At 44.3% G+C, this 17,305-nt stretch overlaps 1 protein-coding gene across 1 annotated transcript in view; it reads left to right on the top strand.

Moving 5' to 3' along the window:
• The first annotated feature begins 211 nt into the window (after window positions 1-211).
• LOC110088573 (glycerophosphoinositol inositolphosphodiesterase GDPD2) overlaps window positions 212-17,305 on the top strand; it is a 32,835-nt gene continuing 15,741 nt past the window's right edge. Inside the window, exons 1-7 of the mRNA XM_078390212.1 lie at window positions 212-408; window positions 2,407-2,510; window positions 3,959-4,052; window positions 4,730-4,789; window positions 6,101-6,199; window positions 13,467-13,560; window positions 15,023-15,168. Of these exons, the coding sequence (XP_078246338.1) occupies window positions 226-408; window positions 2,407-2,510; window positions 3,959-4,052; window positions 4,730-4,789; window positions 6,101-6,199; window positions 13,467-13,560; window positions 15,023-15,168 (780 nt within the window). The 5' untranslated portion in view covers window positions 212-225. The remainder of the gene's footprint in view (window positions 409-2,406; window positions 2,511-3,958; window positions 4,053-4,729; window positions 4,790-6,100; window positions 6,200-13,466; window positions 13,561-15,022; window positions 15,169-17,305) is intronic.

Here is a 17,305-nt window from a genome sequence, read left to right on the forward strand (position 1 = left end):
CTGTAATTTGATTGTTGATTTAAAATGTTAGTATTTTATTTCAATGGGATGTTACTTCAGGATGGTTATAATGCTGGTGTCATATCCTTCTAAGGAACTAAACAGCCAAGCACAGAAGAGCTGGAATCTTAATTTTTTAAAAGTTAAATGTGATTGATTGATTGGTTTTGAGCAAATATTCAGGTTTCTCCTTTCAGGACGAAGACTCAACAGAAAGTTTGGCCAATGGACAGCAGCACCGCCATCCTCAAGAAGGCTGGTGTTGAGAAGTCAAAAAGCGTCCCCCCAGATCATTTAGTCCAGGAGAATGGTCATCTGTGCTTCATCATCTGCCTGGCTGGGTTCTACAGCTGTCACTGGAAGTGGTACCAGCGTCCAGTCAAGCCAGGCCAGTGTTGCTGTGGGAAGGTGAATTCCCGTCCTTTCAAAAGGAACTGGAGTGCTTGGCTATTTAAGAATCCCAAAAAGAAATTGCATTAGTGTCATACATTTTGCCACGCAAACCTATTAGCAATAAAGCAACATGGCGAGGATCAGTCATTTTCTCGAGATTAACGTTTAGCATGGCTGTCGGCAGAACGGTGTCTCCCAACATGGGGGTTGTGACACCCCCCCCAAGGGGATCGCAAAGTATTTTCTGTTGGGTTGCAGGTCACCTTATATTTAAGGTGCCCTTGTTTTTTAAAAAAATCTTCCTTGGCCTTTCAGAGCAGAATATTGAAGTTACTGTGTATGTAGGAGAAGCAGGCACTTTGGGGGAGAAAGAAGCCTCTGCCCCATTAAAAATGTCTTTTTTAAATGCAAACTTGCCAGGATGTGTGTGTCTCAGATTACCTGGCTATTATAAAAGGGGGAGGGCACAGTTTGAAAAGTTTGGAAACCACTGCTTTAGAATGTTCCAAACAGAAGTAATTAATTCATATCCTACTTTTCTCCCCCTAGCTAGAGGACCGAAGAAAGATATCTAATTTTGGGAAAGAGGAAAGCATGGGCTGGGTTGTGTACGAAATAAACTACATTTTAGTGTTTTAGAAGCTGGTTGGATATTCAGACATCAGGGTGTGAAACCAGAGAGTCACGAATTCAATTCCCCACTGTGCGTCAGCCTGCGTAGCCTTGGGCAAGCTGCACTGTCCCAGGGCACCCTCAGAAGCCAAGGATGGTAAACCACTTCCGAGTTTTCTCTACCTGGAAAACGCGGAATAGTCAGAATTGACTTGATGGCATGCAGTTATTGATGGTAGTGTTTAGAAAGTAAATAGCGAAGAGTTGTGCGCATGGAAAAGCAGCCATCAAGTGCTGTTGAGGGAAATGTCTCAGATTTGAAATACGATATACATATTAGAACCAATGAGCAAATTAGAAAAAATAAAGAAGGTCGGTCAGTCAAATTTTTTTATTGTTTATGGTCATAGGCCTTTACAATGTGCAATGTAGTATGATATAAAAAGAAAATCCGGGTTTTAAAAACCTATATTTTAGAACTACATGTTTTAAAATGTGCCCTTCTTTGAGCAGTTCCAACTAAGCTAGGTAAAGGTAAAGGTTGCCCATGACATTTAGTTCAGTCATGTCCGACTCTAGGGCATGGCGCTCATCCCCATCTCCAAGCCACAGAGCCAGCGTTTTGTCCATAGATAGTTTCCGTGGTCACGTGGCCAGCACGACTAGACACGGAACACTGTGACATTCCCACTGAAGTGGTTTCTATTTATCGACTCACATTTTTATATGCTTTCGAATGGCTAGGTTGGCAGGAACTGGGACTAGCGATGGGAGCTCACTCCATCATGTGGATTCGATCTTACGATGGATGGTCTTCTGATCTTGCAGCACAGAGGCTTCTGTGGTTTAACCCGCAGCGCCACCAACTAAGCTACGGACCATTAAATTAGACGACAATATGGTCCTTGAGACCCTCAGCTTCTCCTAGAAGGAGACCAAGGTTCCTGGACTGAGCCATGCCCGCCTATTTAATTTAGGATGTGACCAGACAGCAAAATCCCATGTTGGATTGGCCTATATTGTCTTAAACAAGGTCGCTTTGAAGTTGGGTATGACATTTGGGGTGTTCATTGCATCCACATGCAATGATTGGGTGTTTTCAAGGAAAAAAACACACTGAATTTCCTCCAGCTACTCTGAAGATTGTGGCGAAGGTCAGAGAGGGGAAAAATAATGCTGATTGAATAGTGGGTGGTGTCATGGGACCCACTACTCACAATGTCTTGGAGCTTTGACCCTGTGAGACCTGAGTGCGCTACATCACTGATTACAGGCCTGTTAAGACACATTTGGTCCTTCCCAGAATCCACAGGAAGAACTTGCTCTACAACATCTCGCGTTATGTGGAGGTCTATAGAGAAGAATGAAACTACCGTTATTTTCTCTCATTCTTGCTTGTAGGGGGAGTGTATATATTTTGTCCTGCTGCTTCTGACATTCTCCAGCTGGTTCACCTTTCTGTATATGTGGGGGGAAGCAAAGAATGACTACCATAACTTTGATGGGTAAGTATCCTGCTTCTGTGCCATGTGAAAAGAAGTGTTTATGAAGATAGGACCAGGGTGTGGACTCACCTCCCTCTATTACCATCTCCACGCAAGAATTGGAGGTTGTTCATGACTTTGTGTACCTTGGCTCAACAATCTCTGACACACTCTCTCTAGATGTCAGGCTGGATAAATGCATTGGCAAAGCAGCTATCATGTTCTCTAGACTCACAAAGAGAGTAGGGCTTAATAAGAAGCTGATGGCGTATACCAAGATCCCGGTCTATAGAGCCTCTTTCCTGAGCACACTCCTGTCCTGCAATGAGTCCTGGACCTTTGTGCACAGCAGGAGAGGAAGCTGAACACCTTCCATATGCGCTATCTCCAATGCATTTTTGGTATCACCTGGCAGGGCAAAGATCCAAATAGAGTAGTCCTAGAATGAGCTGGAATTTTTAGCATGCATACATTACTGAAACAGCGACGTCTACGTTGGCTTGGGCATGTCGTGAGAACGGCTGACGGTCAGTTTCCAAAAGATATCCAGTATGGAGAATGAGTGCAGAGAAATCACCCCAGACGGAGACCACAGCTGTGATACAAGGACATCTGCAAGCGGGATCTGAAGGCCTTAGGAATGGACCTCAACAGATGGGAAGCCTTGACCTCTGAGTGTTCAGCCTGGAGGCAGGCGGTGCATCGTGGCCTCTCCCAATTTGAAGAGGCCCTTGTCCAGCAGGCTGAGGCAAAGAGGCAGTCCTGAAAGCAGCCAAATCAGGGAGCTGGACAGGGGACAGATTATATTTGTATTCGGTGTGGAAGGGATGGTCACTCTCAAATTGGCCTTCTCAGCCACACTAGGCGCTGTTCCAAGTCCTCCATACAGAGCATGTGACCATCGTCTCTCAAGATTGAAGGATGCCTAAAAAAATATTGCCATAAATGCAACAGTACTCATAGCACTGTTTAGGCTCAGAGTGCTATGTCTGTCAGCTCAAGTAGCAGTAAATCAATAGTTCAAGACAGTGTTGCTCCCCTTTTGTGCTGGGAAACCTGGGATTTTAACCAGGATTCCTCATTGAGAAAAGTGAAGCCATGGCTTTTAAATGTCTCTGCACAGCAAGAATAGCATCCCTTCCTTATAATAATGCAGCAAATAAGTCATCGTTGAGATGAACTATGTCCCTGATGTAGCAGCATATCACATCCAGAGCTCATTCTATAGGAAGCAGCATTCATAAAGAAATTTTTTTTATCTGCAATGATTAGCAATGAAAATTCCAAATTCTTGGTCTATCATTTCATTGCCATATCACTGTGCAGTGTCTAGAAGGGTTCTCCAAGCTAGTGGCATTGATATATGACTATACTCTTTCACACTAATACTGAAGAAATGCAAACGAGTTTGTTATATCTGTCCCTCCCCTAATTTTCCTAGGTTTGACTGGTTTGTGCTATATTTTTAGGTTTGCCTATGGAAATTTAGGCTTCTGGTTTCAGTGGTCCACGTTCCTCCTGTTTCTGGCCAGCTTCTTCTTCTCCTACATTTTGCTTTTACTGGTAAGTGCAACTGTTAATTGAGAAACCTACTCATTTGATTAGGCAGACAGCAGCCCAAATTTCAATTAAGGTTTGGAGCTAATGCTGTGTAACTCGGATAAGGGACACCATCTGCGTGTGAATGGATCATCACAGCCCATTGTCAGAGCACAAACCTGGTGTGCAGAATGACCCAGATTCAAGTCCCAGCTGTTGGTTTGCTGCATTTGCACCCATCATTTTCCAATAATATATAAAAAAATCTGGGTCACAAGGTGGAGGAGCAAACGAAAGAATCTCTCTCCTTCTAATAGTAAACTGATATATGAAATAGATATTACAGACTGCCTGTCCTTTGAATTCCTTAAGTGCTGAAAGCGATTCTCACTTTCAGCCCCATGCCCCAACTGCCCACGTTACTGAAACACCACCTACAGACACACCCTCCATATTTACAAGAACATATTACAAGTAGGAAAAAGCCTGTTTGAATCATTCATGCTTGAAAATGTAGAAGGCCCTCACTAGCAGAAAAAAAAATCCATTCGGGGAGCAGAAACGGCTGGACCTATGCGAATCAGCCCTTGTGTCATGTGGTCAGTTTAAAAAATACTTCAATTTCACCTATTTTAAGTGGATCAAATCCTGTAATTGCAGCCTAAGTTAAGTCATGGTTTACTTGGTTCATACCTTTATAGATCGTAGCGTTGTGTCTATTACTGGAAAGTCAGCAGTTATACCTACACTGGTGTCACAAGGTAAGAATATTTCATCTACTTTCCTTCCTTTTAAAACTCAGTTAATGTTTTGTCAGAAGCGAATGGAAGGGAAATTATCAGGAAAGAGGTAAAGGAATATGCAGACATAGAGAAATACCCTGTTTCCCCGAAAAGAAGACCTAACCCCCCCAAATAAGCCCCAGTTAAGTGAAACCCCGCCCTCCGCCCTTGTGCAGCAACCAGAAGAAGATGTGATTGTAAAATAAAACATCCCCTGAAAATAAACCCTAATGCGTTTTTTTGGAGCAAAAATTAAAATCAGACTCTATCTTATTTTTGGGGAAACACAGTAAGTATAATAACAAAGTGAGGAAGAAAGGAGGAAACACAAGTTGGAAGCCGAGAAAATTAAACCAATGAAAGATACAGAGAGAGAGCAGAGTTTAGAGAGATAACAGAACTTTGCAAATTCGAGCGCCCAAATTTCACCTTTGCAGCTGCATCTCAACAACCTTAATCTGAAAACAGCCAACTTTGGGGTACCACTGGCCATTTGCTGGCTGTTCTCACTCCCCTATATCTTTTAAAAGCCTAAAATTCATTTTTGTACAAAGAGAGAATAATTGGTTAAATGGTCAATCGTGGCAGTCAGAGAGTTATTGGAAGAAGACCCTAGTGACCCTCTAGGTTGGGCAGCTATTCTCACTGGAGGCCATATGCCCCCCCCAAGGGGAGGGCTGGTTTTCAGTATCATTAGAGCATTGCTATTCTCAACTAGACCTTAATGGAAAAATTCAGGCTACAACAGTTTTTGTCTCTTAACTAGGGTGCAGAAAACTGGGGGCAGGGGTAGAATTAGCAGTCTATGAGAATTGGGCTACAAGCGTTGGTGTCTCTAAAACATGGTAAGATTGCCCCCTCTCCCATGCCCCCTAAATGGCATAAGGGAACGTTTTGAGCCAACGATTGATTGATTGATTGATTGATTGATTGATTGATTGATTGATTGATTGATTGATTGATTGATTGATTGATTGATTGATTGATTGATTGATTGATTGATTGATTGATTTTTTACCCCACCTTTCTCCTAGAAAAAGGGCCCATGGTGGCTTACATCATTAAAAGACAATATTTCAAACTAAGAACAATAGGTACAAAGTGGCAGCTTACTTCAATGAAAGACAATATTAAAGCTAAAACAATAAGTATACAAATATTTAAAAGACGTGCCAAGAGATGCTAGGGACCACCAGCACTGCCAGCCAGCCTTAGCCTAGAGTTGGCCAACCCCTGCTCAGGATCTTTGGGCAGGCAGAATTAATAATTGGATAATTTTTGACCTTTTAGACGGCGATGTTTTTTTTCCTATTCATCTCTGCTATCGGTTTAACCTTGATAACGCTTTTCTGGAGACGGCAATGGAATACGTTCTACCTATCATTTCAGGTAAGAAAATGCTGATAAATGACAAAGGTTTTGTTTCACAAATGTCCGTGGGAGCCATTCCTATACTTCGAAATGTTATCACACTTTTTTTTTATTTTATTGTGTTGCAGACAATGAAGGGAATCAAATTTGCTAGATGGGGAAAAGGGTGGAGGTAGAAAAGCAGAACGTCTCCATGTTGTCAGCAGACTGTGAAAGGAATTGTCCTATTCCATTTGTGGGAGAAAAGTGGGAATAAATAGCATTAAATCAAGCTGTCCAGTGTCTGGCATGTTGTTGTTTAGTCGTTAAGTCGTGTCCGACTCTTCGTGACCCCACGGACCAGAGCATGCCAGGCCCTCCTGTCTTCCACTGCCTCCCTGAGTTGGGTCAAAGTCATGTTGGTAGCTTCATGATGACACTGTCCATCCATCTCATCCTCTGTCGTCCCCTTCTCCTCTTGCCTTCACACATTCCCAACATCAGGGTCTTTCCCAGGGAGCCTTCTCTTCTCAAGTGTCTGGTATACAGAGGTATATTGTTTACATACCCTGAAGATTCCTTATAACCACCATGATTTGTCAGGACTTGGCTCATGTCCCAGGGCTTATGATTTAAGATCTAGGCTACTACAGACAATGGGGCAACAATAAGGAACCTGAGAAGTAATTTCCCTCAAAAAGAGGCTTAATAAAGACAATTTAGGATCTTTAACATTGGCTTCTCAAAACAGTTGACGGTTCTAGAATTACCGATTCCCCAAAAGATTGAGCAATCGAAGAGGGAGTGGTTATTGTAGGTTTTTCGGGCTGTTGGACCTAATGTCTTCTTCCTAATGTTTCACCAGTCTCTGTGGCCGGCATCTTCAGAAGATGGTGTTACAACCCCAGACCTACTGGGATATGCCACAGTTTAACTAAGCTGCCACCAACCATTCCCTATAAGAAGTCACACAGACCAGGGATGGATTTTTAACAAATAAAGGAATAAGGTTTATTTAAAACAACACACAGGGAAAATAAAATGATCAGGTGAATAAGATACAGTAACGTGGCTTAGTCTCAATCATACATACAGACAGTTTGGTTCACACAGAACACTTAACTTGAAGCACAGACCCTGAACCTATCAGTTCTGACTAACCATACAGACACCTGAACCTATCAGGTTGGTACTGACTGACACACAGTAGTACCCTGTCTGACACACAGACTCCCACTCAAGCTTCTTCTCTCAGCTTTTCCTCCCAGCTTCTCCTAACTTCTCCACACACGCTCCACATATATATACAGTACAGCCCCTCCTCCTGATGTCCCGCCTTCCACTCCCCATAGGATGGAACTTTCCCTCCAAACCCATGACAGACAGGTAACATCAGTGCTGTATGTAACACCTCCCCTCTTTATAAGTTGTTTTGTAGGGGGAAAGCTAAGGTGCTTTTCACCAAAAAACAACCTGAATCCCAAAACATACAAAAACAGTTATACAATACAATACCATACTTACTTATACTTACACTCTATTAGGCATTTAAACATTTACCATTAACAATACATCAAGTTACCTTTATTCATACAAACCAACATGTTTAATAAACAGACACATTTGACTTTTTGTCATCAAAATATATACATAGTCCATGTTTCTTTCGCCGTCTTCATTCTTCAGGTCTTCTTGACAAGGCGTCAGCAACACAGTTCACTGACCCTCTGACCACCTTCACTTCAAAGTCATAGTCTTGCAGATTTAAAGCCCACCTCATAAGTTTACTATTGTGGGTTTTCATTGTCTTTAACCATTGCAGTGGTGAATGGTCAGTGCACAGAATAAAATGTCTTCCCCAGATGTAAGGCTTGGCCTTCTGGATCGCGTAGACTATGGCCAGGCACTCCTTTTCCACGGTTGCCAAATGTCTCTCACCTTTCTGGAGTTTCCTACTCAGGTAGGACACTGGATGCTGGTCACCATTCTCATCCTCCTGGCAAAGAACTGTTCCTATCCCGCTGTTAGACGCATCGGTGTAGATGATGAACTCCCGGTCGAAGTCTGGAGCACGCAGCACTGGATAGTTGATGAGCGCCTGCTTCAACCTCTGGAACGCCTCCTCACAGTCGCTGGTCCACGGGATGCGGTCATCAGCCTTCTTCCTCGTCAGATCGGTCAGCGGAGCCGCAATCTCGCTAAACCTCGGGATGAACTTTCTGTAGTAGCCCACCAACCCAAGAAATGATTTGACTTTTTTCTTGGTGCTAGGTCTAGGCCAATCACGAACTGCTTCTATTTTGGCCTCTAGGGGTTTTATCACTCCTCCCCCTACTATGTGACCCAAGTATTTTATTTCTGGGCTAACCCAGCTGCAGTTTGTTCTCTTTGCAGAGCCTAGGCCAAAGCACTTCCTCCCCTGGGTTAAAGTGCCTCTCCCTGGCGTTCTGGTCATCCCAAGCTTTCTTTCTGACCTTTTGGGCTTGCAGGGTCTCTGCTGCTAGCTCTAGGTTTCTCTTTAGGTCATTCCTTAAAGAGTCTATATATGTCACAACATCTTGTGGGTCATCCTGGGTGATCTGCTCCCAATTTTGTTTGCTCAAATCAAGGGGCCCTTTCACCCTTCTCCCAAATAAAAGTTCAAACGGACTGAACCCGGTACTGGCTTGTGGCACTGATCGATAAGCAAACAAAAGGGATTGCAGCTTCTGGTCCCAATTGTTTGGATTCTCTGCCAAGTAAGCCCTAATCATGCGCATTAGAGTCCCATTGAACTTCTCAGTTAACCCATTACTTTCAGGGTGATAGGCAGTGGTTTCCTTGTGCTTAATTCCACAGATTTGCCATAAGCGTTTCATGAGCTTCGATGTGAACGATGCGCCCAAATCTGTGATTATTTCTGAGGCAAATCCCATCCTGGACATATACCCCACCAAGGCATCTGCCACTGTGTTAGTTTCAATGTTAGTCAAGGGAATGGCTTCAGGGTACCTCGTGGCATGGTCCACAATGGTGAGAATGAACCTGTTCCCCCTCTTTGTGGCCTTGGGCAAAGGTCCCACAATATCCACCCCTATGCATTTGAACGGAGTGTCAATCACAGGCAAAGGGCACAACTTTGCTTTGGTCCTGTCGCGGCTATTCCCCTGCCTTTGACACACATCACATTGTTTACAGAACTCCCTGATCTGCTTCCCTATGTCAGGCCAGTAAAAATTCTGTGTGATTCTCTGCTGTGTTTTGTTCACCCCTAAGTGCGCAGCAAACATATCAGAGTGCCCCCTTTGTAAGATCATGGGGCGATACTTTTCAGGTACCACTAGCTGACTTCGGATCCCATCTCCCCCTTTTGAGATATTCCTCAGGGTCTCTCTATACAAAATCCCCTTTTTCTCTAGAAATCTCACTGGGGTTTCAGGTGTTAGCTGGGCGTCAGTCACCTGTTTAAAACACTTTTGGAGAGTGGCGTCTGCCTTTTGCTCTTGGCCAAATCGGCTGTCTGTGGTTAAGGTTTCCACCACAGCTTCTGAACTCCCCTCTGCTTCCGTCTCTGGCTCATCAGTACCCCCCTGAACTGTCCCCGTGGTGGCTTGTGAACGTGTAATCACTAGCACCCGTTTCACATGTTCAGCCAGGTCATTTCCCACGAGCACGGCTGCTGGCAGAGTCGATGAAATCGCTAGCTGCCAAACTCCCCTCCAGCCTTGAAAGTTCACAGGTACCTCAGCTACTGGCAGTGAGATCACCTGCCCCTCAATCCCTGCCACCTTCATGCTCTCATTTGGGATTATATATTCCCTAGGAATAATATCTGGATGGCACAGGGTCACCTGGGAACAAGTGTCCCTCAACCCCCGATACTGATGGTCAAGTATTCCTACGTCCACCCCTGCTGTTTCAAACAACTGAGAATCTGTTCTCACGAGCAAGCAGCGCTTGACCTCCACAAGAGGACCATTTTCCTCAGCCTGATCAGCAGATGTAACTGTTCCAGATTGAGTAGCCATGGCAACAGGCTCCCTCAGTGACAAGGGGCTTTGCTCTTTCTGGACACAGAACACAGCTTTTGGCTTGGTTCCACTCGAATCCTGAGGCACAATTCCTTTTAGCTGCTTTAATTTCTCACACTCTGAGATTAGATGGCCCTTTCCCTGACAGAAATAACATTTTTTGCTATATTTTGAGTCTTTCTCATCTTGTTTTGGTTTTCCCTCCAAAATCTGAGGTCTTGGTTTCATGTCTGAGGGCTTCCCTTCACCATGGGCCCCTCCCCCTTGCTGGCTTTTCCCTGGTCCCTGAGAGTACTTGCTGTAGGTTTCTTTGGGTTTTCCTACAGATTTCTCCTCACCTAAGGGCTTTCTTATCTGGTAAATAAAATCTGCGATCTCGGCTGCTTCTGCCACAGATTTCGGTTTCCTTTCCCTCACCTGGAATTTCAGTTCCCCATGCAGGACTGAATAGAACTGTTCCAGCGCTATCAAGTCTTTGAGCTGCTGAAAGGTCTCTGTCCCCTCCTGAGATAGCCATTTCTCTAGCAGCCTCACCAATTGGGCCCCCACTTGGGTAAAAGTCTGCTCTGGTTTCTTGGTGATTGACCTGAATCTTTGCCTCAGCTGTTCCGCATTTATCCCATGTCTGGCAAACACCAGTTTTTTAAACTCTGCAAAATCTTTCATCAGTTCCTCTGGCATCTCTGCATAGACTTCTGCAAGGCTGCCACTGATTAAAGATCGCATGATGGTCATCTTCTCAGTTTCCCTTACTGAGAAGTCCACAAACGCTCTTTCCACTAGGGAAAAGAACACCTCAGGGCAATCTCCCTTGTGGTATACAGGGAATTTCTTCAGGTCAGTTTTAGACAATTGGCCTCCCTCAGAATCCCTATTGTTATTATTGTTCTGGTTCATCAGTTCCAATTTTCTTAACTCAAACGCCATTTTCTCTTTCTGCAATTCCCTCTCCATTTCCATTCTCTCTCTCTCTAATCTTTCTTCTTTTTCCAATTGCCTCATCCTCAGTTCATGCTGTTGGGCTATGAGCATTTTCCTGAGTTCTGGGTTCTGTTCTCCCGTGCTGTCATCCTGCACTGAGCCAAATTCATCCTCAGAACCTTGGTCAACCTGGGGGTCTTTCACTTCACCCATTTCTGCCATTTGGCTTCGAGTCAAGGGCATAATCCCCCCCCCCCCCAGAACAGGCTGCTTTCAAAAGTCAAGCCTCAAAATAAAGCAACCACTTTTTTTTTCTTTTGCCTCAGAACCAGCTTTCTATAGATTGCTGCTGTTCTTCAGCACTAACTTGCAACAGTTGCGAGCCAGAGTCTACCCCCCTCTGCTAGGCCTCTCAGCAGGCAGGCTAGATCACTGCTACTACACAGTTTTGCCTCAGCTTTGTTCCCGCCAAAACAGGTTGCCTCAGAGCTCCCTAATCTAGTCCCCAATCTGAGGTTACACGTTCTTCTACTAGCGCACCTCCCCGTGAGGTACACCTAGAAGATTACCTACGTGCTCTCAGATTGTCCCTGACTAGACCCCCCTTGCTCTGGGCACACTTGCCAAGGCTTTGCTTTACCACTGGACAACTGGACCAGTCGTATCCCACACGCTGGACACCAATCAATGTGACAAACCCAGACCTACTGGGATATGCCACAGTTTAACTAAGCTGCCACCAACCATTCCCTATAAGAAGTCACACAGACCAGGGATGGATTTTTAACAAATAAAGGAATAAGGTTTATTTAAAACAACACACAGGGAAAATAAAATGATCAGGTGAATAAGATACAGTAACGTGGCTTAGTCTCAATCATACATACAGACAATTTGGTTCACACAGAACACTTAACTTGAAGCACAGACCCTGAACCTATCAGTTCTGACTAACCATACAGACACCTGAACCTATCAGGTTGGTACTGACTGACACACAGTAGTACCCTGTCTGACACACAGACTCCCACTCAAGCTTCTTCTCTCAGCTTTTCCTCCCAGCTTCTCCTAACTTCTCCACACACGCTCCACATATATATACAGTACAGCCCCTCCTCCTGATGTCCCGCCTTCCACTCCCCATAGGATGGAACTTTCCCTCCAAACCCATGACAGACAGGTAACATCAGTGCTGTATGTAACAGATGGGAGCTAGAACTCTGTCTGTGTTCTGGTGTAGTGTTTGGGATAGTTTGGAGTATTTATCCCAATTTTTGCTGCAGTGTTGTTTAGAGGAGAGGATACAATGATTTATTGACACACGCTTCCAACCAAATGACAGTGTCTACCCTTTCTGTTGTGTTTCATTCCGTCTGGGTGACTGAGGTTGATGTATTACATTTAAATTTTTCACTTCATTTTTTTTCTGGTTCCCTCTGGCTTTCTCTCTCAGTATGTTCCTTCTTATGCCTTTTAGCCACTTTCAGAGGAGGGCTTTGTCCCGAAAGGCATCATTTGTGTTATAAAGAAAATGAAAAATGAAATAGCAGATATTTACTCAAATTATGCTCCTATTGCCGTCCAGAGTAGATTATCTGTCTAGACAGGCGGGGTATAAATCTAATAAATAAATAAATAAATAAATAAATAAATAAATAAATAAATAAATAAATAATTTGCATGTGTAATTGGTCAATACAGTTGGTGGAACTGGAGCTGGGGCTCAAATCTGAGCAAATAGAACTAGTTTGACATCTCAGCCTTACAATGCTGGTATTAAAAGTAAGTACTGTACTAAACTATGGCATTTCATTCCTCAGCATGTTATAAAGGACTTTTCTCACATAGCAAAGTACCTTTTGTGAGAATCCTTTTACACATGGAAAGAGGGAGTCATCAGAAATCTTGGCACCCTCATGCATTCATGTTTATAATACATATGTCTCCCGTGACAACTTTGTCATAACTTTCAAAGACCGACAACTTAGAATCATAGAACCACAGAGCAATTGGGTTGAGAGGAGCATATAAGGCCATTAAGTCCAACTCAGAGCAGGAATCCAGATCGGATTATATTAGACAGATGGCTGTGCCATTTTCTCTTGAATGCCTTCAGCATTAGAGCAGCTCGCCACCTCCCAAGGCAATTGGTTCCATTGTTGTACTACTCTAACAGTTAGGAGGTTTTTCCTGATAGTCAGCCGAAATCTGGTTTGCTGTCACTTGAGCCCATTACCACGTGCCCTGCACTCCAGGAGGACTGAGAACAAATCCTGCCCCTCTTCTGTATGTACCTTTCAACTTGATACCTAAAGTTATCTTAGTTTTTTTTTATTTGAAAAAGCTTTTCATGGGCTCCTTTTGTATCTGAACAGATCACAGCTCCATTTCTCCACATGGGTGCCATATTCACCATGACCCTCCTGGCTTGGCCAGTGGCCTTACATTTCTTCCGGATGGAAAATAGAGGTAACAATAAACTCTAGTTATCAACAAGACCATGAATTAGCAGGTAGAGCAACTGCCACGTAGTCAGACTCTTAAGCCATTTTACAAAGCTAAGTCCCAAATTAAGGTCACCTCCTCGGCAAGAAATGAGACCCAACATGGGGTAGTGGTGAGAGTACTGGACTAAGAGACAAGAGATGCAGATTCAAATTCTCCCTTAGCCATAAAGCTCATGAGCTCACCTTTGGCCCATTGCTCTTTCTCAGCTTAATCTATTTCATGGGGTTGGATAAAAAGGTAACTACCTATGTACTTAGGGAGACGTGGTGGTGCTGTGGGTTAAACCACAGAAGCCTCTGTGCTGCAGGGTCAGAAGACCAGCAGTCGTAAGATCGAATCCACAGGATGGGGTGAGCTCCTGTCGCTTGTCCCAGCTTCTGCCAACCTAGCAGTTCGAAAGCGTGCAAATGCAAGTAGATAAATAAGTACCACCTTGGTGGGAAGGTAACAGCATTCTGTGTCTAGTCATGCCAGCCACGTGACCGCGGAAACTGTCTTCGGACAAAACGCTGGCTCTGTGGCTTGGAGATGGGGGTGAGCACCACGCCCTAGAGTTGGACACAACTGGACTAAAGGGGAACCTTTACCTTTACCTTTACCTACGTACTTAACTAAGTAAAGGGGAGGATGTATGCATAAACCTGTGCTAAAGGTTTGACAGGAATGTGATGAGATAGCAACCACAGTTCAGTGGATAGCAGAGCCCCTGCTTTGCATTCAGCCATTCCCAGATTCAACCCCTAATATCTCCAGTTCAGGACTCGGAAATAATTTGTTAAGGTTTAATAATTGTTGTGATGTGCTGTAAAGTCACCACCGACATACGGAGAACCTAGGAATGAAAGACCTCCCAAATATCCTCCAAGTGATGAAACCCTATGATGAAAAAGTCCAAAGATGAAACAAGATGAAAATGTAATTATATCAGGTGAAAACAAAAGACAGATAAAAAGACAAAGACATTGTAATACCATTGCGGCAGCTGATTTCCCCCTCCCCCTTTCCATTTATTGGTAATATGTCCTTTCTTTGGCTTATCACCCAAATGACATAGCGCTGGATTGTTGGAGGAAATCTCTGCTGCCGTTGCTGCGATTTGATGCGAGTGATCACACATGCTGGAAACCAACCTAAAAGGGAGCAATCTTACTTGCTCTAATAAAAACCCAGTAGCCCCAGCCAGCGATGCCAAAAGGTGTGGAGAACCATGGAAAATAGTGGATCTGTTCACAATTACCATTACACCATGTAATTGCCAGAGAATGGATTGACGCTGGCCGTGCCGAAAGCAGTCAAAAATGCAAGATGAAATGCAGTCTGAATACACGCTCATCCTTCTTTTCCTAATTGGAATTCACATTTTAATATGCCATACTAGTCGTTCCCTGAGCGCAAGGTACTTAACAACTCTTATCTCATTCAGTTTTGCAGATGTTGATCCTCAGCCCCTACCTGGCTATCCTCATCTTTCTTTTCTTCATTCCCATGGGGATGTACTCGCCTTGCATCCGAGAGGAAGGCACTTTGGGGCCCAAACCAGCCCTAATTGGCCACAGGGGAGCGCCAATGGTAGGTTGAACTGGAGGGGGAGGGGGGACAAGGCTGAGGATTACTCTTGCACTAGGAAGTGTCTTCAACCTTGTGCTATCTGATTACGGTTTGACTACATGGCAAGATGAATGCAAATTCATTCATGAAAAGCTGCACCAGGAAATCCAGGTCTGCTTGCATTGTGACCAGACAGGGACAGAGGAAATTGGCTAAATAGCCTTGTTTACAGCTTGTTAATGTAGCTTCTAAAGCCCTTCATGAAGCATAGTTCCAGGAGAACTACCTGACTAAACTGTAAAAAAATTCCTTCCTTCCTTCCTTCCTTCCTTCCTTCCTTCCTTCCTTCCTTCCTTCCTTCCTTCCTTCCTTCCTTCCTTCCTTCCTTCCTTCCTTCCTTCCTTCCTTCCTTCCTTCCTTCCTTCCTTCCTTCCTTCCTTCCTTGGTGCCTAATGCAAAAGCCAAGCCGTTGTTATTTTAAAAAAGTCATTATTTGCAAAGCTCCATCCATCCCAGCTTACGTGTGTTTCTAGCTAGCAAACACAGCATACACTTTTCTGCATTGGTTCAATCATCCACACCGCTTAAACTAATGTGAATGGATCCACTGGGGGTGGGGAAAAGTAGATGGTCCACCTGCGGAAGGAAAAACTATGGATTGCAGGAGGGAACTCTCTGGGCAAGCCAGACTATCCCAATTCTGTATTTCCCACATTTTTTGTCAATGTAGTTGCAGTTTCTGTCTCCTCTTAGTTTGCTGCGGCAAAAGCAACAAAGAATCCTCCGGCTCTTTACAGACTAACATATTTATACCGAGCTTGAAAAAGGAACCCCCAGGATTCCCCTTGGCAGAATCCCTCAGCCAAATACTTCCTGGATTCCAATCCTACAAAGGAATGTTTTCATATTCTGTATTTTAGGGGGGTGGGGGGCAAAAAAAAAAAAAAACACCTCTTGTGACTTTTACTGGCCAGGGAGGAGCACCAGTGATCAGTAGAGTTAAAAGCTAGTGGAGCTGCAGGAGGAAAGCCCTTTCTCCTCTAGATAATGTGCATGTTTTGCTTCTTTCTCTAGTTGACTTTTTCAGAAAGATCATTGTGTTAGTCTCTAGAAACATGGCAACTTATGAGCTGATTTAAGGCATGTTTTAACAAAGCTATCCTCTTATTCCTTTGAGACCACATACTTTCTTAAGTATTACACAAGGATCGAGAGGAGTATACTTTTATGTGCCAGAGCCTCGTGGCGCAGTGGTTAAAATGCTGTATTGCAGCTAAAACTGTGCTCACGACCTGGGGTTCAAATCCCAGGTAGCCGGCTCAAGGTTGACTCAGCCTTCCATCCTTCTGAGGTCGGTAAAATGAGTACCCAGCTTGCTGGGGGGGGGGCAATGTGTAGCCTGTATAATTAAAAATTGTAAACCGCCCGGAGAGTGCTTGTAGCGCTATGGGGCGGTATATAAGTCCAATAAATAAATAAATATAAATAAATATGGCCCATAATATTTGTACCAGATATGGCTTATGTGTCAGATATGGGATGACATTGCATGTGTCTGGATTTTTGTGTCGTTCTGTCCCTTGGGTCCCTGATGTTCTTGGACTAAAACTTGGGTCCCCTGATGTTCTTGGACTAAAGCTTTCACCTCTAGCTGGGCTGGCCAGGATTTCTGGGAGTTGTAGTCCCAGAACATGTGGAGACCCACGGTTGGGAAGTCTTGACCATTTTTTTAAATGGAGTGATAGAAGTTCCCACCAGGACTGGGCACAATTCCTTATCTCTTATGGCTCGGTCCCATGTCGTGAGAATGGCTGATGGTCAGATTCCAAAAGATCTCCTGTGTGGAGAATTATTGCAGGGAAATCGCCTCAGAGGGAGACCACAGTTGCCATACAAGTGGGATCTGAAGGCCTCAGGAATGGACCTCAACAGATGGGAAGCCCTGACCTCTGAGCATTCAGCCTGGAGGCAGGCAGTGCATCATGGCCTCTCCCAATTTGAAGAGACCCTTGTCCAGCAAGCCGAGGCCAAGAGGCAGTCCCCAAACCAGCCAAATCAGGGAGCTGGACAGGGGACAGACTGTCTTCAGTGGGGAAGGGATTGTCACTCTCGAATTGGCCTTCTCAGCCACACTAGACGCTGTTCCAAGTCCTCCATT

This window comes from Pogona vitticeps, chromosome 3 (genome assembly GCF_051106095.1).
Source record: "Pogona vitticeps strain Pit_001003342236 chromosome 3, PviZW2.1, whole genome shotgun sequence".
Lineage (NCBI taxonomy): Eukaryota > Metazoa > Chordata > Lepidosauria > Squamata > Agamidae > Pogona > Pogona vitticeps.